Source organism: Thunnus thynnus, chromosome 5, assembly GCF_963924715.1.
Source record: "Thunnus thynnus chromosome 5, fThuThy2.1, whole genome shotgun sequence".
Lineage (NCBI taxonomy): Eukaryota > Metazoa > Chordata > Actinopteri > Scombriformes > Scombridae > Thunnus > Thunnus thynnus.
Genome location: NC_089521.1, coordinates 14,544,762 through 14,568,473, shown reverse-complemented (window position 1 = coordinate 14,568,473; position 23,712 = coordinate 14,544,762). Strand labels below are relative to the sequence as shown.

At 41.0% G+C, this 23,712-nt stretch overlaps 2 protein-coding genes across 4 annotated transcripts; one reads left to right on the top strand and one right to left on the bottom strand.

Annotated features, from left to right (window-relative positions):
• Positions 1-1,203: 1,203 nt before the first annotated feature.
• On the top strand, positions 1,204-5,417 carry bhlhe41 (basic helix-loop-helix family, member e41). Of its 2 annotated transcripts, none has more exons than XM_067589386.1 (5): positions 1,204-1,673; positions 1,768-1,834; positions 1,974-2,081; positions 2,191-2,302; positions 2,663-5,417. In XM_067589386.1, the coding sequence occupies exons 1-5, from the start codon at positions 1,219-1,221 to the stop codon at positions 3,604-3,606; spliced, it is 1,686 nt and encodes a 561-aa protein (XP_067445487.1). In that variant the 5' UTR covers positions 1,204-1,218; the 3' UTR covers positions 3,607-5,417. The 2 variants fall into 2 exon arrangements, with proteins under 2 accessions (XP_067445487.1, XP_067445486.1); XM_067589385.1 differs by having other exon boundaries at positions 1,971-2,081.
• Positions 5,418-6,377: 960 nt separating this feature from the next.
• LOC137182853 (ras association domain-containing protein 8) lies at positions 6,378-20,580 on the bottom strand. Of its 2 annotated transcripts, none has more exons than XM_067589388.1 (6): positions 20,226-20,580; positions 13,990-14,191; positions 11,647-12,440; positions 11,219-11,416; positions 10,448-10,592; positions 6,378-8,534 (listed from the first exon to the last, which is right to left on the bottom strand). In XM_067589388.1, the coding sequence occupies exons 2-6, from the start codon at positions 14,090-14,092 to the stop codon at positions 8,413-8,415; spliced, it is 1,362 nt and encodes a 453-aa protein (XP_067445489.1). In that variant the 5' UTR covers positions 14,093-14,191; positions 20,226-20,580; the 3' UTR covers positions 6,378-8,412. The 2 variants fall into 2 exon arrangements, with proteins under 2 accessions (XP_067445489.1, XP_067445488.1); XM_067589387.1 differs by having other exon boundaries at positions 11,641-12,440; positions 20,226-20,579.
• Positions 20,581-23,712: the final 3,132 nt, after the last annotated feature.

The window sequence follows — 23,712 nt, the reverse complement described above, 5'->3', positions numbered from 1 at the left end:
AAAGGGGGATTTCAACAGACGACTGCGAGATGATTTCACTTGTAGTCACATTTAAGAGAAGAAAGGGAAAGTACAGAGGCAGAGCAGCAGGTATGAGTTAATGAAAAGCCAGCGCAGAAGAGGTCACACTTCATTTGAGAGCGGGAGTGATTGGATCGTTCTTTGTCAGCACTGTTACACAAGAGAGCCATATGCTGCCAGCCAGAAAATGTCACATGACTTACAGGAAGAAGTAATGTGATCATAAGGCATGTGAGAGCATTACAGGGGCTCAGATTTTAATGTTTTTGAACACTTTAATGTTCATAAGAAGGGAACAGGTGTCACTGACAATCAGCTTAAGTTTATGGAGTCATTTATACAACTTTTGTAATTTGTAATAACACATATTTTTGTGGAAAGCGCTTACTTGCATTATGACTACTAAAAACAGTATAGTCTCCAAAAACAATTAATTACTTTTTGGGAAATGTGATCTTATTAAAAAATTATATTAATTGTTTTAGGAGATCAGACAAATCAAAAGTCAAAGTCACAAAACTTCCATTTGTAATTATCCCGCCAATCACTGTCACATTATTATTATTATTATTATTGTTATTATTGTTATTGTTATTAGCCTATTATTATTATTTTATCAAAACACCCAGATGAAGGTGGGAGAGCTTCACTCATGCTGAGATTAATAAAGAACCGCGATGCACGTGTTCGAGCACACAGCTGGGCCGGTGCCATGGTTACTGACAACGCAGCTTTAGACGACTGGAGATGTGTGAGTAGGTTACCCTGTCGGTCCTGCCCCGGGCAACAACACAGAGTGACTGGCTCGCCTGAACGCGCACGCGTGCACACGCGCACACCTTCAGTATTCAAAAGGGGTCCTCCCCGTGTTTACGCTGTATATTTACATTAACATATATGATTTCACTAAGGATTAGCAGGGGCGTTATTTGGTTATAGAGACATTGGGAAGTTGCCAGATTTGACTTTAAACTAAAGCCCCCACCTGCCCCCCCTCACCCCCAACCCCCCTCACCCCCACCCCCATACCCCCCCCCCGTAGTCTATAGCAAGAACAAACTGCACCTTTAAAAGTGACAGAGGAGCGTTTGGGGTTCCTTCTAAACTGTCCAGGATAGTTTGGTTATTTCTGTCTCATAATGTATCATAATAAATCATACAGATGAGATGCAAAGTTTAGGAGGCAAATGATGTCAGATGAATGATGCTCCTGTTTCTTTTCACGCCTGCTACATTGTGCGCAGGCATCACGTTTCATCAACCAGGTCAAACTGGTTAACACTACTTCGCTATAGGAGCGCCGACGATATAACACAGAGAAGGTCTAATTACCGGACTTTGTGCTGGTGCAGACTACACGTGAGTCGGAAGCTGTTCCCTACCGGAGGCGCGCGTGCGCTCTCACCACAGCACCGACGGCTTTGCAAAGTGGCAGCTCAGGGAACTATAGACATCAGTCTGAAGCGCAGCTCCACTGGAGGACACGCACTGTGCATCATCTCCCTCAGCCAGCCGTGCCTGTGTGGCTCGTGGAATAAACAAACATTCCCCGAAGAAGCTCAGGAGCGAATAACCAGCAGCAGAGAAGTGATGGATGAAAGAATACCGCATTTACAGGACAGGCAGTTTATGGAGCACGCAGATTTCTTGGGGTGAGTGTCGCTTTTGGCAAACTCTGTCAAACTCTGTCTTATGAGCTGTTATGACAACCTGGTGTTTAATCGGACACTTTCCCTTTTACTTTAGGGTGGACTACCCCTCTCTCTACATGTGCAAATCCAAAAGAGGAATCAAACGAGAAGATGGTGGGAAGGTGCGGACTAATAAAGAATTCCTAATACTTTGTGTATTCACAAAACTTAATTCATATATACACTACTGTAACTTTTTTTTTTTTTTAAATAAACATATTTATGTTCTGATGCAATAAACGCCTCTATTTCTGTCAGCAGGACGCATACAAGTTACCCCACCGGTTGATAGAGAAGAAGAGAAGAGACCGAATCAACGAATGTATTGGCCAGCTGAAGGATTTGTTACCCGAACATCTGAAGCTATCGGTAAGATCACGACATAACAAAAGTTTTTATGCGCTCAGCGAACATGTTTTTTTTTACAGGACAGAGATCTCGCAAATAGCCAACTGAACCTTTTTGTTTTTCTCCATAGACGCTCGGGCATTTGGAGAAAGCGGTTGTCCTGGAGTTAACATTGAAGCATTTAAACGCACTGACTGCTGTCACCGAGCAGCAGCACCAAAAGATTATTGCTTTGCAGAATGGTAAGATGAGCAAACATTAACAAGTTTAATATTAGTAAGATCAGGTTGCAGTTTTAAGCAGGTCAGATCAAATATCCTTAAAGGTGATAATTCCAGTTGTGAAACTGTGTGCTTACGATATGGAATATAATAAATGGTATTATGGATAATACGCAGAATTATAACGAGAGTGCACTTTGAGAATACCACATTCTTGTTTGACAAATGTACATGTTACAAGCGGATCTGTTAGTCTGTTTTAGTATGCAGACATGCAAGCGTGCTGTTTACACCTGCCCACCATATATTGTCATTAGCCTATGATGTGCTGCACCTTACAGAGTAACGCTCTGTTAATCTTTGAACTGCAATGTTTCGCAGGGGACCGGTCGATGAAATCTTCCATTCATGCAGATCTGGACGCGTTCCACTCTGGGTTCCAGGCCTGTGCCAAAGAGGTCCTGCAGTACCTGAGCCAATTTGAGAACTGGACGACACGAGAGCAGAGGTGCGCGCAGCTCATCAACCACCTTCACAAGGTGCTGGCGCAGTTCCAGCCCGGCGCGCTGCCGCTCCAGCACCAGCTACCCACCGGGGACGCACAGGATGGGCAGAAAACCGACAGCCAAGCCAACTGTGTCCCGGTCATCCAGAGGACCCAAGGCGGGGAGCTTAACGAGAATGACACAGACACGGACAGTGGATACGGGGGCGAGGCTGAAAAGAGCGATGGCAAAGAGAAAGAATGTGAGCGCAATACGACGCAGGGACCCAAGGCAGTGAAGATCAAGCAGGAGTTTGGAGATGAACGCGCTGCCAAAAAACCAAAGATGAACTGGTCGGGGAACGGGTTAGGGGGCGCGGACCCCACCAGGCCTGATGTGGCGCTTATGAACTCTCTGATGGGAATAACCAGTGTGGGACAGCAGACACCCATTTGCATGCCTTTCTACTTCATCAACCCCTCAGCCGCAGCGTCTTATATGCCTTTTTTCGATAAGAGCAACATTGAAAAGTACATGTACCCAGCTGCGGCCGCTCTTGCATCCCCTTTCCCCTGGTTATACCCCGCACACGCGTCAGCAGCGGCGGCCGCGGCTGCAGCTGCCGCTTTCCCCGGTTTGTCTGCGCACTTTGGAGCCTCTGCTCAGCCCAAGGACTCCCTCTCTCCAGACAGCGACGGGTCACGCGAGGCTGAGACAGGCTCACCTGAGGAGCGCGAGGAAAGTCCCGCGAGTGACGACGGTAACGATGACGTAGCTGACATGTCCCAGGAGGGCAAGAATAGTCCACACAATCAGTTCTCTGCTTGTCCAACGAGCTAACGTGTCTGTGTTACCTTTCCGTGCATTCTGCTGAGGAGTTTATGTATTTTTTTTTAAAATTAGGCTAGTTTTAAAACGAGGTTTCACAGAAGAGTTTCTCATGTATAATAACATCTTGGCGAAACGGGGCAGTTGTGACGGCGTGTGCCTTTTGCACTTATGCTAGATTAATCAATCTGAATGATTATCGACAATGATTGACACTAATACACGGCTGTGTTGTGCTGGAGATAGTTTTTTATCCTCTTTGATAAAATATTTTCAAACGGCAGCATTGGTGCCAAAACTTTGAGTACTACAACAGTGCGCAATATCCCAATCAGCGAGTCTCTCTGGATGTATGAAGCTGCAACTGACCTCTGCCAAGGTTATTAACAGCTTGGCTGACTCTGACTGTAAATATTATTACCTGGAAGATTCATTACTATGTAGATGTGCACTAAATGGGCCTATAAAAGAAGTGCTCCTGGGAGTGTACACCTACAGTACCTCATCCCCAACTTTGACTGGGGTAAGCTTATTGGGAGGCACATTAACCTACTGTCCCTCCTGAGAGGAAATAAATTGTACCCCCCAACCCTACCCCCCACCCCCCTCCCAAACACTCATCTCCATCAATACCACCAAATAAGAAAATCTATCAGTTCAACAATCACACATTTTATAAAAATGAAATCATGGGAGAGGGGTTACGCCTGATTTCCCTCAACTCATGTTTTACAGATCTGAGTTTACTCTGGTTTCCTTTACTTGTTTGTTCTTGTGAGGAAAGAAAATAGAAACAATTATTTAAATAATTCAGAATAATGGAAAAAAAAAGAAGCCCTTCATTCACAAAAGGGGCTGCTTGACCAGCATATTGTACGTCCCCTGAATGAAACATTTCTGCACAGAGATGCCATGACCTCCTGTCCTGTACCTCCAGGAAACATTGTAGGATAGCACCTTATAGATCTTTGATATTGAATGTACCTGTATTTTCCCAGCTGTTAAAGTTTGTATGTAGGATGATCTTTACTCTTTGAGATGTAAAGTGCACTTTTTCTGCTTTTACTTCCCCCTGCCCCCCCAACAATCACCTAATCAATTTGAAAGTCAATCACTGTAGTTCTCTTTGAACCTTTCTTATTGTGTTTTCTTGAAATAAAAAAATATGATTTCAACTCACAAGAGAGAGCAGAGATACCAGATGCTTTGTGATGATTTCATGCAGTAAAGTGATGATAAAGTAATTTGCCCGATTTAACAAATCACTGCTCATTTATAGCTCTTTCAAGGTAAAATGATTCAGATCATAATCAGCTTTCAAAGCCCCGCACCCCACTGCACACCAGACTATCCTTGATTCTGTTATATGCTATCATTATGTAAAACCTCGCTTTTCAAATATTTGACAAAGGTGGGAAAGAAGCTGTGGTCATGTGACCATCAGTTGAGATTAATTCCTGCAAGTGTAGTGTTGTTTAGCTTCTTCTTTTTTCTTTTTTTTTTTTTAAAGTGTCACACGTGACTGAATAAACAGATGATTTTCATTGTATTTTGCATACATGACATTGCTTTTGTAGTTCTCTTCAGCTGGTTTTTTGCCTCAAATCTGTTATCAACTGTTATATAAAGTGGCATGTGTGTCTGTAAATAGTTTTTGTGAATATACCATAAAGTATACATGTCTATGTCAATGTTGTAGAAGTCTATGGATTTTTTTTTTTTAAAGATTTAACTGAGCAACTGTTGCACACTTCGTTAATGCTTTACACATATGCTGTTCTAAATTATTGCTGATGAGTTGTAAAATAAATATCAAAACTAAACCCTGCAGCTTTCTTCTTATTCAACACAAACCCTGTACTGGTTCACAGTCTCTAATGTAATCAAATGCAGTCAGTCAGGATGAGTAAAATTGTGTAAAATTGCACAAAACAGACAATTCAAAGCATTTTATTTCTAATAGCGTTCATAGATGATAAAGAATACTGGAAATCCAGTAGATGAAATACTGTATATTGTTACTAATACTCTACATATTATTATATTACTCTAATCAGCTGACAGGTCACAGCGGAGGAATGTACAGTAAGCCAAGGCTTTAAACAAATGTCATGTGATAAAAGGATGATGGAGTGAGATTACCCTCAGTCTCTGCAGGCTGATGAAAAACAAGGGGCCTCCTCCCAACTTGTCAGAAGCTTAGAGCAGGATCTAACCCGGTCTTTGTTGTTGCCATTTGATGGCTTATTGTAATATCATTTGAATCTTTATGAATAATTACATCACTCTTGATGATCCAGTGCCTGATTTGATGTTTTTCTGGTGATCTTGGCAACACAGACGTCTGATTAGTGCTAATTTATAGGTTTCAGGGTATGTTGCCTTAAGGTGCAGGTCCATTTTCAGTCTTTTATACTTAAGCTTTCTCAGCGTCAAATTACAGTAAGGTATACATTGAAAGTTTAAACAAATGTATTTTTCGCCTTATATGACCAGATATATCATCTTGTTAGTATCTTGCGTCAGTCATTCTTTAAGATAAATATGCATTTATGCTGACAACATCTTTTATTATTTCATTCTTCTGTGGGAAAAAATGTGCTTCTTTTCCAGCCATGTTGCGCCAATGCTTCCACCATTACTAAGCAAATGTCTCCATCTACTGGCCAAAAGCTTGAAAGACATTTAGTGCACATAACTGAACAACACATTACAAATTCCTTCTCATTTACATCCACAAACAATTTTTAACAGTTACCACGAGCACCAGTTGTGACACATCGAATTTTGTCAGATGTTTTATTGAATCATGCAATCCATGTCATATCAGCAGCCAGTTACAGCCATACATCTGTCAACACTTTGCAGTATATTAAGGCAGGAAAAAATAGAAACAGGTATGTACAGTCGACATCTTACAGTTCTCTAGAACATATACAGTTGTAAACAGTGACCATAGCTACGACTTGTCCAAGGGTGGAAAATGCACACAAGTGGTTTCTTAAAGGGAAAATCCACCATAATTTGTAGACCATTATACTTTCATGATCTAGTTTAAACTGTAGAATTTAAAAACTCTCCTTAAACTAAAAAGCAGAGAGACACACTGCAGTGATGTGTTTGTGTGTTTTGTACATAGTGGACCTCCCTTTTGTATAACACCAACCATCTATTTATTCCTGGGCAACAGTACTGATCTAAACTGGTAACTACAGTATACAGTATGTGTGCATGACAGGAGATAAATCAGATTAAGTGAGAATGCATTTTACAGCACGCAGTATAACAGTGACAATAATACAGTAGCAAAGTGGAAAGCACTATGAATAATGTTCTTTCCATTTCTACAAAATACTGACATAAAAATGAAGTTTCCTCTTTGTTGCCATGCTATTGTCATTTGTGTCTGTGCAGCAATGTGGCACTAATACAGCTTCCAACATATACTGACTATGATCATTGCTTCAATGTCTCTACTAAAGCTTTACTGTACATTATTTAAATCCACCAACTGCTGAAACAATATAAAGGCACTTTGCTGTGATTAGCAGCTGAACTACGGTCTAAGAGGGGCTTCACACCTTGGCTTTGTTGACTCTGAACACACACACACACACATACAGACGTCCCTTTAATCACCGATTCACTCACTCATACTCACAGTAACTGTAGTGATCCATTGTAATATTACATGCCACCATTTTTAGATTCTATTGACAACTGATTTTACTGTACTGTGGGTGCTCTACACATCCAGATATGGCTATATTCACAGCACAATCATGCAACAGGACCTGCTAATCTTTGGCCACCGATCCTAACAGCAAAACAAGCACAATCAATTTGGCAAAAATATACTATGTTGTCATCTTGACAAAAAACAAAACAAAAAAACCAAAACAAAACAAAAAACAAAACAAAAAAACAGTTTATGTGGAAAATTAACACTTTTGTTTTGCAGATATTACTGCAGGAATGAGTGCACTGCATTTCTGTAACTGTGAATGCACCGCTTTGTAATAAAATATAATAATTAACTAAATAAAGCTACAAAGTAAGAAAACATATTTACAGTATGTCACGATTTTGGTACGTACAGACAGTAACATTCTTCAGTAACAAAACTATCAACCATTTGTGCATAGATTTAACATGAACAGAAAGTCAGAGCTATGGGAATAGATTCTGATTTACAAAATGATAGACTCTATAGATATAGTTTTTATTATAGACACAAGTGGATCCTTCATTACTTATATGAGAACCAGTCATTATGCTGGGTAAAGTGTATTCATGGCAGAATTACAAATGCTTTCAGGGATTATAATTCATCGATTCACAAACCAAGATTCTCAAGGATACTGCTCAAAAGGCCATAGTTTTGAATCATGATGCAAGTGAGAAAACAATACAAATCATTCTGCAGGTACTAAAGTGAGAGTAAAAGTACATAAAGTGGGTGTGTTTATAAAGGAAGTCCATGACAGCCTGATGTCTAGAAAGTCCTAACATGTTTAGAGACAGTGCGCCATGAAACATGGTGGCACTGCCGTGCTTTTTATTCACTCCACAACTTCACACCATCTTCCATTCCCACCAAGTGCTCCATGACTTCCATTCAAAGATCAGCATTGTTCATTCACTGCAGGTCTTCACACTCAACGTTGCCTTCAGGTAACTGAAACAACAGTGCATAGTGGTGTGCTACTGAGGTATCCTGTAACAAGATATCCACTTACAAATGGTTTCTAGGGAGAAATGGGCTCTTAAAAGGGAGCTCTGGTGTGTTCCCTCTGAGCAGAAGTGCGCAGCAGAGCCTCAAACATAGATCCCCTCTGGGTTCAGGCCAGAGCTGAGAGGGCTGTGGAGGACCCGGAGGTGACCGGACATGGGGTGCAAGGACACGGGACGCTTCAGGGAGCCAGACAGGGGAACTAAATCTGAGAATGAAAACACATGAAAGATATAAAATGAGAAAATATCATGTAAATGTATTTCAAAATTTGACCACAAAAAGCTCAGTTGTGGCATGTGACAACTGAGCCATTCAATGAGAAATTTCTTGTTTAACTTTCTTTCTTTTTAACTTTATTTCAAATGATTTTGTTTTTTTCCCTTACCTTTTTTTTTTTAACATATCTCATTCATTAACATTCATAATAGCAATAAATTCCCAGATTAAAAAGCAAAAAACTTAGTCCTGTGTATGCTACACAATATGCCTGATATGGCGTCACCAGGGGGCAGCACTGAGCTGTGCAGAGAATCAGCTGATGCAGTGAATTTAATAGCCAGGCACAAAAGGTCTTGCTGATATTACACATATACACACACACATACACATACACACACACACACACACACACACACACACACACAGGAAGGTTACTAGAAGGACCTGAACACTCATTACTTTTCATAATTGAAAACCATTACCATGAAGTTTAATAAAGAGACTTAAAGCTCTAAACGATGTAATGATGAAGTACATGTCATGCAGTAAGAAAAATATCTGGGCTCTAAGGAGGTTGAGCTTTACAAGTGAAGACTATGATGTATTTAAGATTCCATCCAAAATCTGTGCGAGTAGATATAAACCATTTATAAACCATTTATAAACCACTGTCCCATAGCTGCAGTACCACTAGTTTCTCCATAAGCGTCATACAATCACACAGTTCATTCAACAGTAAAGTGGAGAAGAAATATACAACATTTACACACTAAAAATGCAATTTCCTTAATTTGTTAACTATTGTTATTAAATGAAAGGAAACCTCTGTTTTATGGCCTGGCTTGAAGATAGAGGTTAAATTTATTAAGTTATTCATTATTTCTGTGTGTGTAGGTGTATTTTAACAACGTGCAAATTTAAGTTTCTGCCTACAAACGTTGTAGGCATGTTTTTCCATTGAGTTCCATGCTTTAGTCTTAATTTTAACAAGCTGGTTATATCCCTGGTTAAAACACTGTTATGCACTATTTCCACCACAAGATTGTTCCTGAAAGTCGATCTCTATCACTATAATGTACTATTATGTGTCAGCTCTCTGCCATTCTCCTGTAGGATGACAGAGCTTTGGTCAAACGAGCCCATCACAGAAACTGCTGAGCATGTGATGGAGGGACAGTGTGATGGAAGGAGTGAAGGAAGGATGGAGAGAGTGAGGTGAATGAATGGCACCAAGTCAGTCTCTAACCAGGCAGCTGTTGGCATGGAGACTATAACTGCCACTGGAGTAGGTAAAAACTAATACTGTATTCTCCACTAACCTCCCATCCCCTCCTCCCCTCCCCTCCATTTTCTCTATCACAGTGTCTCTAACACACATTCACACATACTGTACACACAGCTGAGTCATTTTCACTCAGCAGGCTGTCAAGATATGAGGTAGAAAAGTAATAAGCACCTTGATGGAACAGGATGACTTTACTAATGCACAGACAGAGTCACACACAAGCTGCACTTAATGCACTTTAATAAAAATAAGTCATATGTTGCCTGTCTGAATGGCAACTTAAGAGCACTATTTATCCTCAGACTGCTTGCACTCTGACATACAATTACATTATAATGTCTGTCTTGGGTCAGACAAATTCATATCAGTTAGACTTGACTGACCCTTATGTCACAGACTATATAACATGTCAACAAGGTCAGTTCCCCACTTGACATTTATGTGAACAGCAGGAGAGACCTGGACATATATAACATGACATGTGACTGTATACTTATGCTTATATGTTCTGCGGCAAAAGTTTCACAATTTATACCTTATAATATAGGATAGGATAGGATATTACGAAGTTGCAATATCTACCCATTTAAAGTGCAAGAACAAAATGACATTACCTATACCATGACTGTTGCTGGTACTTTCATCCTCAGTGGGCTCAGCTGGCAGCACTGTGACTTTGGTGCCGGTTTGCTTGATAAACTGCTGCAGGTTAACTTGCCTCAGCTCCTTGGTCAGCTGCTCCAGCTCATGCTGCATGTCCTTCAATGAAACAGCACCAAGAGAAATGATGTACAGGGAACAGTAAAGCATTATCAGTCGCTTGGAAGTGAATGAATTCTACATTTGTAGGTTAAATAAGACGAAGTTGCTGTGTTTGAGCTTTTTGATGTCTAGACACTTGCAATATTAGTTTAAATACTCCAAGCCCTCATCCATCTAAGTTTTTATGGTTTTGGGTCAAAACACATCTGGTGTATGTCATAGATCCTAATTATTAACCCATTTCTCAGATCAACATGTTGAAAAATTCCACATTAACAGGCTTAATTGTTAACAATTAACAGATCTGAATAACTGAAATACACATCGGAGAGCACCTCATTTTACTCTCAGACACAAATCAGACACATTTTCTGAAAATTACAGAGCATTATTTGACCAAAATGTGGGAGAAATAAAATGGATTAGCTTATTTTTTGACTGACAGGGATTCAGCATCACAATTCAGATGGACAGATGGCATTCTCAATGAAGGTTTTCTTACTGATGGATGGTCTCCCTTATCAGTACGTCACCCTTGCAGTACTATCTTGTTATGCCTCAGTCTAACAAAAAAAAATCAAGGAAATGACAAACAGGTACCTGAATGCATGCATATGTCTCACCTGCAGTTTCTTGCTGCTTTGTACTAGTGACCTGTCCACAGCTCTGCAGCTGCTCTCCAGCTGGACAGCCTGTCTCTCTTGGGCTTTCAACTCCGCTTTGACTCTGAGGACCTGAGCCTGAGCCTCTGCCTCATTGACCCACTTGGTCTCCTGTCGCTCCCTCTGCAGCCGCTCCTCTTCCAGACCTGCCTCTATACCCTGATGGGACAAAGAGAAACAGCTATGGAAAAAGAAGGAAGCCACATACTTAAATATACTTGCAGCAGAAAGACTAGAGAGACTGCTATTAGCTTAACAAGATGAAAAGGATTTGATGAAGGAATTCTTTATTTCTGTTTATTCCTTATCTTTTCCCAAAACTTGCAACTAAAATGCAGTTTTTAAAATTAACTATCCCAAAAAATCTCCCACATATAGCACACCTGTACCATTTCCAGCTTCTCTTCAATCTCTAGCTCACAGTCCTGCAGACGCCCACGTAGCTCCTGCAGCCTTTCCTCCAGCTGTCTCTCACTCTCTATCTCAATCTGCAGCTCAGTGGCCCAAAACTCCTCCTCCTCCATCTCCACCTCATTCTTCCTCAGGTGCTTCTCCAGCCTCAGGATCTCCTCAATCAGCCCTCCACCTCCAGTTGGGTCCCCACCGCTCCCTGAACCTCGCCCCCCTCGCCCCTCGGCCCAGGCCTGGAGCTCAGCCTCATAAGCTCCCAGCTTCTTCTCCAGCACATTCAGAGTCTCCCTCTGTAGACCGACCAGTCTAACCAGATCCTCCATGCGACAGGCCCACAGGCCAGGGGACGCAGTCCCAATGGCTGCTCCTGCATGGTGGTGATTTCCACCGTTTCCCAGAAGAAGTCTTCGTTTGGTTTCTGCCTCTCCAACCCGTCCTCCGCTCAGTATCTCCCTAAGGCCTCTGGGTGCACCGGTGAACGTGAGAGACTTGCGACGTGGCTCACGGCGGCGGAGGGAGCGATCGTTGGGATGACGAAGCTTTGCAAGGGGAGGGAGGCTCTGCCGATGCAACCCACGTTCAGGCCCCCTGAGAGGAGGTCCCTCTGAGGGGGGCCGTTCAGTCAGGGAAGGGCCTGTGCGATGCAGGATCAGCTGGACATCACCAGCATACTGACCCCAGGTGTTCAGAGAAGCCACAGGGCTCTCATGAGGGGCTAGGTGACGCTCAGTGTCCCGCCATTTTTCTACCAGAGTGTATCTCCCAGTGCGACCTGTGAACAACGCAACAGAACAACATACTTAATAAAAATATGTGACTCGACTCTGATTTTTATGCTAGTAGATGATAAAGCCCAACTGCGAGTCCAATGTCAATCTACTTTTCTGAGTTCAGATGCTGGAAAAAGGCAGCAGTGGTTTTAAAAGAGAGATGAGAGTCTCAAGCATACGGTAAACATGCAGGCTGGAAAACCAGAACACTCAGCTAAAAGTGGCTAAAAGCTGCATAGATTTGCAGTGTTGTGGTGATTTTTCTCATTGGGATTGGCACTGCGAGCAGCCCTTTCACATTACATTTGATCTAATGTTTATAAAAAACAAATTGCTTAATGCTGTTTAAAGAAAACCTAGACAAAACACTCGTAGCACTGTGTAGACAGAAACACTTGAACAGCTGGTAAAATGCCAAAGTACCAAATCAATTTCGGTGTCTGATCACTTAACATAGCGTATATGTTTTTAATAGAAAAGGAAAAGGCAGAGGAGGGGGCTCAGAAGTGCTGCTTTCTCAGCTTGGCAGAAGAGCCAAGGATGAGTCAGACTTTCCCTCCTCCCACCCTCCTTTTGTGGGAAGTGATGTCAATACAGTCTGCTCAAGTGCCCCCGCTCCTGACAGAGCCATATGGGACAGGGAGGGGGCTGTAGATCCCAAGAAAGTACCAATAAAGCCTATGACTATGACCCACTGTATCTCAGCAGGAGCTTAACATGTAGGCAGGGGACTCAAGTACTTGTTTACTTCATAGAGATTTCTTCAGTTAACAACAAGCAGATTGGTATTTTTGGAAAGCTTTATACCCAGATTACAGTTGTGAGATGATGCATGCTTTAAAAACACACTCGATTCAAAAGCTTTTCCTGTTTTTTACTTTCAGGTTCTCCGAGTGTGGAAATAAAAAGTTAAAAGTTACTTTGTGTGAACAATAACAAACATAACAAAGAACTTAAAAAGCATTACATGGGAGAGAGGCATTTTTAGCAGTCCGTCCTGTTGTGTAAATGGCTTTGAGATGGAGGTATGGCAAACATCAACATCAGGTTGTAACTATTATGAAGCAAGATTTGTTGTAGTGGGTAGGGCAACACTCAGCTGAGCATGAAAGCCACGCTACACTGGAGTTTCATAAAGTGTAGTTGAGAGCCTGGATCATCTGCATATTTTCTAAACAGTTGCTTTGTCTGACGATCACCATCTCTACATGAGTGTGACATGGCGGAGGAACTAAGATTAGGAATAAATAGGTGACAGAAATAGCTTTGGATCAAAAATACAGCAAGGAAGATGTAGAAATGTGGTATAACTAATATGTGGTATAACTTGTTTTTTAAAAGTAAACATTAATTGGGTACATGTCGCTGTTAGTCAACTCAGGAAATATAAGTTTCCAGCTTTTTTAAATAGCAGGGATCAACTAACATACTAATTAACTCTAATTTCACTTCAAAGTGAAATCAAAAATACATTAATTCAGCAGAAAAGTTCCAACAGGCCTGATGACAGCTTGTATCACAGCTGTGGATTTCTTCTAGAGCATGATTTACCTATGGCCTGAGCCAGAGCAATCACCACTTCCTGGCAGGTGGTTGCCTCTGTGACCCCACAGACGACCCTCTGGACTCCATCCACCCAGACCTTGAGCTCCATGTTGGGTCAGAAGTGAGGAGGCCTGTTGTGGTGTGTTGGCCCCGACATTCTTGAAGGCTTCAGTGGTGCAGGGCAGCTGAAACCCCTCTGGCTACTTCTCTGTGGAGGAAACACAAGGGAAAACAGGAAACAGTTAGTCAGGATGTGCTCAGGGCCAGGGTTGTAATGCTCTATTCCCTGAAAGGATCAAATCTGAATAGACATACAGGGATGCAAACAGTTCCGCCTGTGATGACGCATCATTTAATACGCAGTTTAATCAGGCTATTTTAGTAGTTGCTTAAAAGGTAAAGGGATAGCTCATACAGCCAGACCTGCCAGGACCAGCTGGCCATAATGCTTTTGTTTTGTGCTTCTCTATGAATAGGTACATGTCTGTTGGGGGTGCAGGAAGACACTGCCAGCAGACATTCCCAAGCCCAGTTCCTGTTTTTGTATAGAGAATTACATGGAAGCGGCGAAGACAGACCAGGAAGATTGAGTCAGTAACCGCGACAAGACAGGAACAGAGAGTGAAACAGAGAAGGAATGTTTCATTAAAAAAAAAAAAAAAAAAGGAGCACGAGCCGGAAAGGATCATAACACAAGGGAGTGAAGTGGGCTTTTGTTTTTGATGCCGCTGTTCTGTAACACATGTAACAGAGTTAAGAGGCCTGCTGTCTGTACTTACAGTGTACATTATTCCCTAAAGGCTCATTAGAGCAGTCAGTACTATGATGCAAGTAAAATAGAAACAAAAATGTAAAGCTTTTGAGTGTTTTCATGAGGCTTATTTTGATATAATAGCCACTGATCACATTATAAATGCAATTTATAATTGCAGAAATGCAAACGTTATCATTAACATTATCAGATTTACAAAGAACATATTAAAAATGTGAAGGTTAACTAACCACATGACACAGTATATGAATTATCCATCTAGGGATCCTTCAAAAACATTCTTCAAGGACATTGCACTGGGAGAGAATGAATGGCATCTCTCCAGATCTGTATCACTCTTCATGGATCTAACCTTCACTGCACCTACACTACCGAGTCAAAAGGTCCTTTTGTTCTCCAACCCCCCACCAATTACACCTCCCCCCGGCCCTCATACTCTCTATCCACATTCACAAAGTCATCCACACCAGCCTGTCTTACCCACCAACCACTGTTTTTCCACATATGGTGAAGACATTAAGCAGTGCTGCAAGGTAACATTTGTAAAGTTGGATAAACAAATGAAGCTGCAGTTAATGATTATATAATCTATTGAGCACTTTTGGTTGACAGATTAATGGTTTACTTTATTAAAAAAAAGTAAAAAAGGTATCATCTTCAAATTACTTGCTTTGTCTAACATGCACTAAAAATCTCACATAAAAACAGAAAATGAGCATCAAATCCTCACTTTTAGAAGCTGAAACAATCAAATATTTGTCATTTTTGCTTTACAAGTGACTTAATATAACATTAATAGATTATCAAAAGTGTGGTTGATTAACTTCCAATCAGTTGTCTAACCAATTAATTGACTAATCATCTCAGCACAACCAACCAACACAAATAACATTTAGCCAGATGTAAGAGATTCATGTATTCAGATTCAAGTGTGGGTTATGTGCAAGAATGGACTATATATATATATATATATATATATATATGTGTCTCATTTTCTATTTAAATTCCATACAAACTGTGCATTTGCATGCAGGCAAGTGTCATCTCTGTCTGGCCTGGCTTTTGATCGCTCTATTCTTGGCGTATTCACAGCTGGTTGGAAAGTGCTTTTGTCTTTTATTGAGACTGCCCTTATATGGCATTACAGGGCTGAAGGATGGAGGAGAACAGGAAAACAGTCACTCACAAGAACACTGCGAGTCTGACCCAAAACACTGTCACCATTTTGTTTAACCCTTTTTCCAGGGGGGGTTGTGGAAACAGTATTAGGGACTGAGGAGGTCTTGATGCAAAGCAGGCACAGCGGATCAGCCAGGGAGAGGGTTTGAATACAGTGGAGGGGGGAAGGGGGAAGGCGAAAAAAAACTACAAAAAAAACACACACACACAAAAAAAGCTACCTAGAATAATAACCTTTGAAGCCATCTGAATGAGAGGGATTTACAAAAACCACTGCATAGAATTCTGTACAAATGTACCGGCATTAAGAAATGTTACAGTAGTTATTGTGTTTCTAGTCAAAACAGACCAAAAACACAAAAGGTACGACTGCTCAAACAAAACAGAACATTTTACTGTGCAGTAAAGACAAAACAAGCTGATTCAATGCCTCGTCTGTGCACAAGCTCGAGAAGGTTCTGCAGGGCATTTATAAATGTCAGTCCAGACTCGTAACATTTATATTATTCATTAACATTAACCCAGAATACCCGACTGATCATACAGACACAGCGGTGTGGGGCAGAGTGCCATCCTGAGCTCTGCAAGCTCCATTCCTCTGGCCTGTCAAAGCCGCAGTCTGGGGAGATGCCCGCTCCCTGATTTGTGCAGCTCGTCTTATGCCAGAGAAGCATTTCACGAGACAGAACACGGCTTAAATTCCTGTGAAATCGATTTGAGCTCAGTTGAGAGATGATCAACTGCTGCAAAACCTCAACCCCTCATGACTCCGGAGCACTGCATTTGTTTCAGTCTCGTATTGGTTGAGTAGTGTTGACTCAAGATGCATTCCTCCCTGTGCTGTGAGGTGTGTGTGTGTGTGTGTGTGTGTGTGCGAGCGGCACTGAGCAGCCTGCCCGCCCGGCTGCTGATGACAATTCTCCAGGCCTACAGGAGCACGCCGAGTTGGCAGGGAAGAGGCTTCCACGGGCTGCTGGTGTAAACAACCTACCATATGGTCCTGTGGGTGTTTCATCACGAACCGACACACGACTGTAACATACCCCGTGAAAAAATACTGTTGGAGTTCTTACTATAGCAGCTTAAATCTGGCGCTGCCTCTCTTGGGGATTTACAGTCTGTCAAGCATCATGAACTGGTCTGAGTATGGTGCAGTTTAGCTGTTTCCTGAACAAGGGGGTATTTGAGCAAAACAAAATGGGCATTTATAAGATTAAAACAAAACCAACAGTGAGTTCTGCTCAGGAGAAAGCAGGTGGGGCAGCAACTCAACCAAGTAAACGGATCTCACAGGAAAACTCTACGTTCCAACAAGTACTAGCTCCAAGAATAGATGATATTACACCTTTGTTCCTGAACAAATTTGCTAACCATTGTTCACTAAGGTGGAAAACAATGCAGCCTTTCATGAAGAACAGAAGTTTAAGCCATTGTAAGTTTGAATGCTTTTATACCCAAGGAGCTAATTAAAACAAGTAGCTAATTTATTATAGAGAGTGTCTGACTTGCAAAACTACCCCATGCTGCTGTTAATTAAAGACAATGGGATACTTCTTACAGACTGGAGCGACAGCAGTTCTGTTCGAGGGCTTAAAACCTCTTGCCTATTGCTAACCGAACTTTAATTCAAATTTCACTTCCTGTAGAGCAATGTGTAATTACTAGCAATTTATACTCCGCTGTAATTGGTAACAGATCTGTTGTGAAACGGAGCTCTGTGAGCACCAGGATAGACGCTGGTTCATTGTGGAGGCACTGGTATTGTCTCGGGTGGAACAAACTGGAGAAATCTCTTTATCCCTCCCTTTCAATTCCTTCAGATTGTCATCAAGTGCTTACAACCCAGAATAATCACTGATCCTAAAGCGCATTGGGTGGCAGCGGTATATCATTTATGTGAGACATGCAGACAGGAAGGAACCGCTGCGGTTAAAAGTAAAGGGTCTTGCAATGAGAACCTGATAAGGAAGTTCCTCATCCCAAATATGCCAGCCTGTTTATAATACCCTCTGTGAAGTGTAAACATTACAGCGCATGGCAAAGACTGTTGCCAGAGACAGGCCTTGATCCTTTAGAGTGAAAACTGATAACGTCCAGGGTATACATTCCTGAGCCGTGAGAATGCAACGGGCCATGACTACGAGATAAGAAAGCTATGGGTCCCTCTGCTCTGTGATCTTGACGGCTTTGCAACAGGCAACGGCAATGGAATGACACGCCAACACACTGCAGCAAACGTGGAATATTTTTACACTGAAGAATTATTACACGATCAGCGAACTTGCTTCCAACATTCTGCACCAATAAAATGGCCAATCCATAAATTGATGCTTCCAATTTTTTTCCTGCAGTCTCTAAAAAGCCGCTGCTGTGCAAAATGTCTGTGTCCTCTCAGGTAATTTAGTGTCTCAGTCGCATTAATCTCTACAAAATGACAGGACCAAATGCCTGCAGTACAGATAATAGTTCATGAATGACAAATTAAATGTGACACTGTACCACCCCTCTATTAGGAGGATAAGAGACAGTTGCAAAATTGCTTAAAGTCCCCTTCCACTCAAAAATGTGTTTGGCTTATTGTCACTTCAGATGGATGTTTGAGCTTCACTGTGCAGAATGATGCGTGTGTAGAGTTTGACACTAGAAAGCTGTTAAACTTTTGAGATGAAATATATTTGCCTTGATTCTGGAATTTTAATGAGAGAGAAAGAGTAGATGTCATTTTAAGGATTTTAAGGGGAAAATTGAACTTTTTTTGTGGGAAAACTGTGTTAGACGCAAATTATTTAAAGTAGAGTTATTCTATAAACATCTTAAAAACACAGTTAGAAGGGATCTTTAAGATAAATACGTTTATTTTAACAGGTTTTTGAGTGTGTAAAACAAAATGAGATGTTGCTTGGATACCACAAGAACCAAGGGGGCAACCTAAAAATATAACCAAAGTAGGATGAAGCACTTCCCAAATACATCCGAGCACTTTTATTCTAAATGTATTCCAAGTTTCTGCTCTTGCTCCAATCTGAAGGTTGGGGTGTTTGGGATTGAACCCATGTCCAGTCACGCTACAGACACCCTCAGCTCCTGTAAGTTCTCCAGTGGCCCCTGCCCTGGAGCGAGTCTCCTGGTCTCTCTCTCTCTCTTCTCTCTGCCTGACTGATATTAAAACTATTAGGCGCTGGAGCTGCCTCCCCCTTTTTGGGAGGTCAGTGCTGGCAGCATCTTGAACATCTGGACGGCACGTTCGGCCAGCTATAATGCCGCCTTTGTTTCTTTGCCATATTCACTGCTCACTAGCCAGCTTTGAAGAGCCAGTGGGGCAGGCAGCGGGCTCCTGCACGGGGGGAAAAGAGGCAAAGCAGCAACACAGCAGGGCAGCAAGAGGCCTCTGGCCAAGGTTTAGATGTTACTGCGGTTTGTAAAACATCATCTGCTGTTGAATCACACTCTTGCATATAGCATTTACAGAGCTGCAAAGCTAGCAGTGGCTGAATGGCAGCCACACACAAAAAGCACCAAAACTTATTTATTTTTCCGGTCTGTAGGTAGCTCTTTGCAGCCTGGTCTTTGTAGTGCTGTGATGCCATTAAATAGAGCAAAGTCCACTGAATTACATGATTCTATATCTGAACTAAAGCAGTCCTTTAAGATCAGAGTCTATGGCTGTTAGATATACATGAAACCCCGGCTGAGTGCAACAACTCTACAGGTTGGTTCTGCTACACCTGCTATATGTTTATAAGTTGTGTGAAATGGACTATAAATTATTTCATATTTACATTCTGTTATGATGAGTAAAGACTTTTTGAGACCAGGAAAGCTTATTATATTTACAAATAATGCAGAACTTGATGAGAGACAGGAGTGTCATAAAGGGCAAAGCAACTTTTTAAAGTGAATGTTCTACAGGATTTCTAGGCCTGGTAATATAATACTGCAAGGTAATAAAATCTGAACCAATTGAGACCGCATAAAATACTTACAACTCGTCTTATTTCTCAAACTAATAGACAAAGACTTGATTTAAAAGCAGTAACAGCTTGATATGTTTGCACTTAACGTCTTAATACATATAACACAGAGGTATCTTTTGACACAGACCTGCATTCTGCCTCATATTTTTGGTGTAGTGGGACGAGGCTGGAGAAATGGCGATAATGGGCTGTAGTGGGCTCACAGAGTAGCCGAACTACTCTACTACAGAAATGTTTCCGTTATCTCAGCCTCACAATTAACAGCAGGCTCAACTGCGGCGCATTCTGCTATAATTAGGTCCGTGTAATGGTCTTACCTTTAAGGTGCAAAGAGGATTCAACTCACTGCTGCCTATCCGAAGTGAAGTTTAGAGGGGAAACACACGTTAAAGGCGAGAATTCCGCAAAATGTGTCCTTCTTCACCATTGCCCTGTAAATCACTTCCAACGAATTGCGACAAAGTAACGTTTGGCAGCTGGGTGAAAACGGGATAAAAAAAGACAACAGACGCCTCCAAAAAAAAGAGATAATTGACGTTTTGTATCACTGTCCGAAAGTTTGTGTCTATCCTCTCTGTGCGCTAGTCTTTTGCGGTCTCACCAATAGGCTGCGGAAAATGCCCCTCTCCCCGTTTCATTACTCCTGCTGGTAAATACATCGCATTGGAACTGGGACACCGCAAGGCATTGTGGACTGTTTAAAGCTGCAATACACTCTGAGGGGGGAGGCTACCTACAGCCAACTTTTACGCATCCAGGACATTTAAACAGAAGAATGGGGATCATACAGACTCGTCTTTTGATGAGATATAGACATACGAGGAGCTCTCCACCTATATAAGTCCCACCTGTTGTTAGAAAGGAATCTGAGCAAGGTGGGGTCGTCTTGCATCAGCAAGCAATCCATAGACAGATTTGTTTTAAAGAGCTTCCCCGCCTAAACTTCAAATCCATTCAATGCATTGTTTGTTGTCCTCTCGTGTCCAGCTGTGTCTCTCAGCAATTTGTGTTATTTTAGTTCTGCTCTGCTCCTTTCATAAAGAGACCTCTTCAAATCTCATCTACTAAATCGAGAGAGCAGGTAACCTACTTTCCCTTGTAGATAAAGGTACTTTTAAAATGGATTCCTTTTCATCTAAAGTTGCTTTTATTTCCCCTGGTAGGTGCTGTGCTGGTAGCCTTTTATGGCTACTGTGTCTCATAAACAAACCCCAACAAGCTGCTCTTTCACCTTCCTGACAGAAACAGACCAGAGGCTGTGAATGCCTTCAGAGAAAGACAGGTCACATCAATGTGGAGATAGAGAGAAAGAGATAGTGAGACGTTTAGGCACAAAGGGAGAAATGACAGATGAATAGTAGAAGTCAAATCAAGTCAATTTTATTTATACAGCACCAAATCAAAACAGAAGTTATCTCAGGGCCCTTTTCTGGACTGTACCCTTATTTTATGGAGACCCAACAGTCCTCCATGAGCAAGGAAAAACTCCCCTTTAAGGGGAAGAAACCTTGAGCAGAACCAGGCTCTAGGTGGGCGACTATCTGCCTTGACAGGTTGGGTTGAGAGAGAAAGAAGGAGGGGGAGAAAGGAGGGGGAGAGGGAGGCACACAGAGAAACACAGCAACAACAAAAACAACAATAATATAAATATGACTAACAATAATAGTGGTAGCAGTGGATAAAAATGAATAACAATAATAGCAGCAGCGGTTGGAAGATGTTCACAGATGGAGACAGGTGAGGTGGCCTGATAGACACAGAGAGACTGTGGATGCTAATTGTTGAAGGGCATCGATTTAAACTGTTATGAAGTTGAACTAAGACTTCAGGTTTACTACTGAGTACTTTCATTGCTTCATGGAAACTTTGTTATTGAACAAGAGATGTTAAGAGTCCATAATGAGTTAATAAGTACTACTGCAGAATAAAAGCCTTAAAACTAATCTTCTGTAAGGAAAAAACCCTACTATAACTATACTAACGTTATTTGAAATACAGTATAATTACAGCACATAAATGCAAATTAAGATGGCTAAAAATACTATGCAGCCACTATATTCCACATTATATGGGCATTGTGCACAAATACACATGGATACACACAAAGTGACGATCAAAATTAATTCACTGGTTAATGAAAAGATGATTGAGATCTATATAATAGTAATGCAAACCCTTAATATTTCACATTCTGAATGAAAATAATTAAAAACAGTCACTATTTTGCTCACTATTTACTCCATAAAGTAGGTATTGGTGGATTAAACAGTGGATTTGTACAGAAGATAATGCAAAATTTATTATATTCCCACTTCACCTTACACACAACATATACAACATGTATTCAACTGGAGCAGCTGATAAGCTTCGGCAATACGACCATATAAAAATGGAAACTCACTGCCCTCTTGTGACAGACTTGGAGCAGGACAGACTTTCCTGTCGTAGCAAAATGCCTACTGGACGAACATGTCTTTAAATATTGTCCTTTCTTGGATGAGTTGCCAGGAACTATAGAGTGTTGTAATCAGTAAGTAAGTGTTCTTATTCATCAAGTCTGGCTAAATCAGGATTACAGATTTCTTCTCTGATCAGGAAGTCTTCCCTAAAGTTAGAAAGATGAGTTTCATGTTACAGAAGTGTTTTTATATAAATGAAATAATCACTTTCATAAATACTATTTGAATCTTTGTCAAACGGTTAAAAAACTCTGCCAGTATAGACCAGTTTCATGGCATACATAACTTGTCATAACAGGGAAAGCACAGGTTTAACTAATTCAGTTAATGATGGCTCTTTTCCATCAAGTGTCCCAGTAACCAATCCAATGATCCAGCACACATGATACCAGGGCCCTGAAATTGGCTCCCCTCAATGGACTGCAACCATTACAATTGTTATTTAAAACATCTGTGATTTAAAAAAAAACTTTGTTAAAATGTCTGCTGTGAAAAAGGGTATTAAATCAATTATATATTTTATCTATATTATAGCACCTGTCTGTGAAAAATATGGCAACTTTATGCTTTGAAGTTTTTTTTGTAATTATACAGAAATTATTTTGCTTTTAGGAGAAGATTTACTGCTTGCATTGAAGTTTTTATATGGATTATTTACAGTTAAATCCAGTAGGAACAGGCCCATCACTGGGGAAATGATCGAGGGTCCCAGATTAACTTTACACTACATTCACATTTGCAAAGCCTAACTGACAGTATACCTACATTATGTTAGTGATATTTATATTCACCAGTGAGATAAAATGACAGAATTATGTAATATTATTATATCCAACTGATTAACAGTAAAAACATTTCATAGTAGATTCTGTTTCACAAATGTTTACTTGTTGGCCGGTTGAGAGCAATGCATAATATGATTTTATTTGCATTGCATGCAACTACAACTAAATGCAGTGGGGAAACTATTTGTGTGTAAAAGTTGCCTGTGCATTGGCATCTAACCAGAGTGCAATTTAGGTGTAAAATGCTGATGTGCATGATTATAAATTACTATGAGCAGTTTACAAAATAGATGTAGGTTTACATCCACCTTTCAGTACAATAGATTCTCATTAAATGCCTTTGAAAAATTAATTATAAATATCTGGTTTCTCACATTTTTATTATTATCGTGTTATCGAGGAATAAAACACAAGTACACAAACTTTTTTGAGACAGACTTTCACTTCTGTTTTTTTATCATACAACCAGCTGTGATCTCAGTAGACAAACATAGACTGTATATGGACAAGGAGTCAATAGTGACCTCTAGCGTGTCTACTGTATCAAGAAATAAACACTG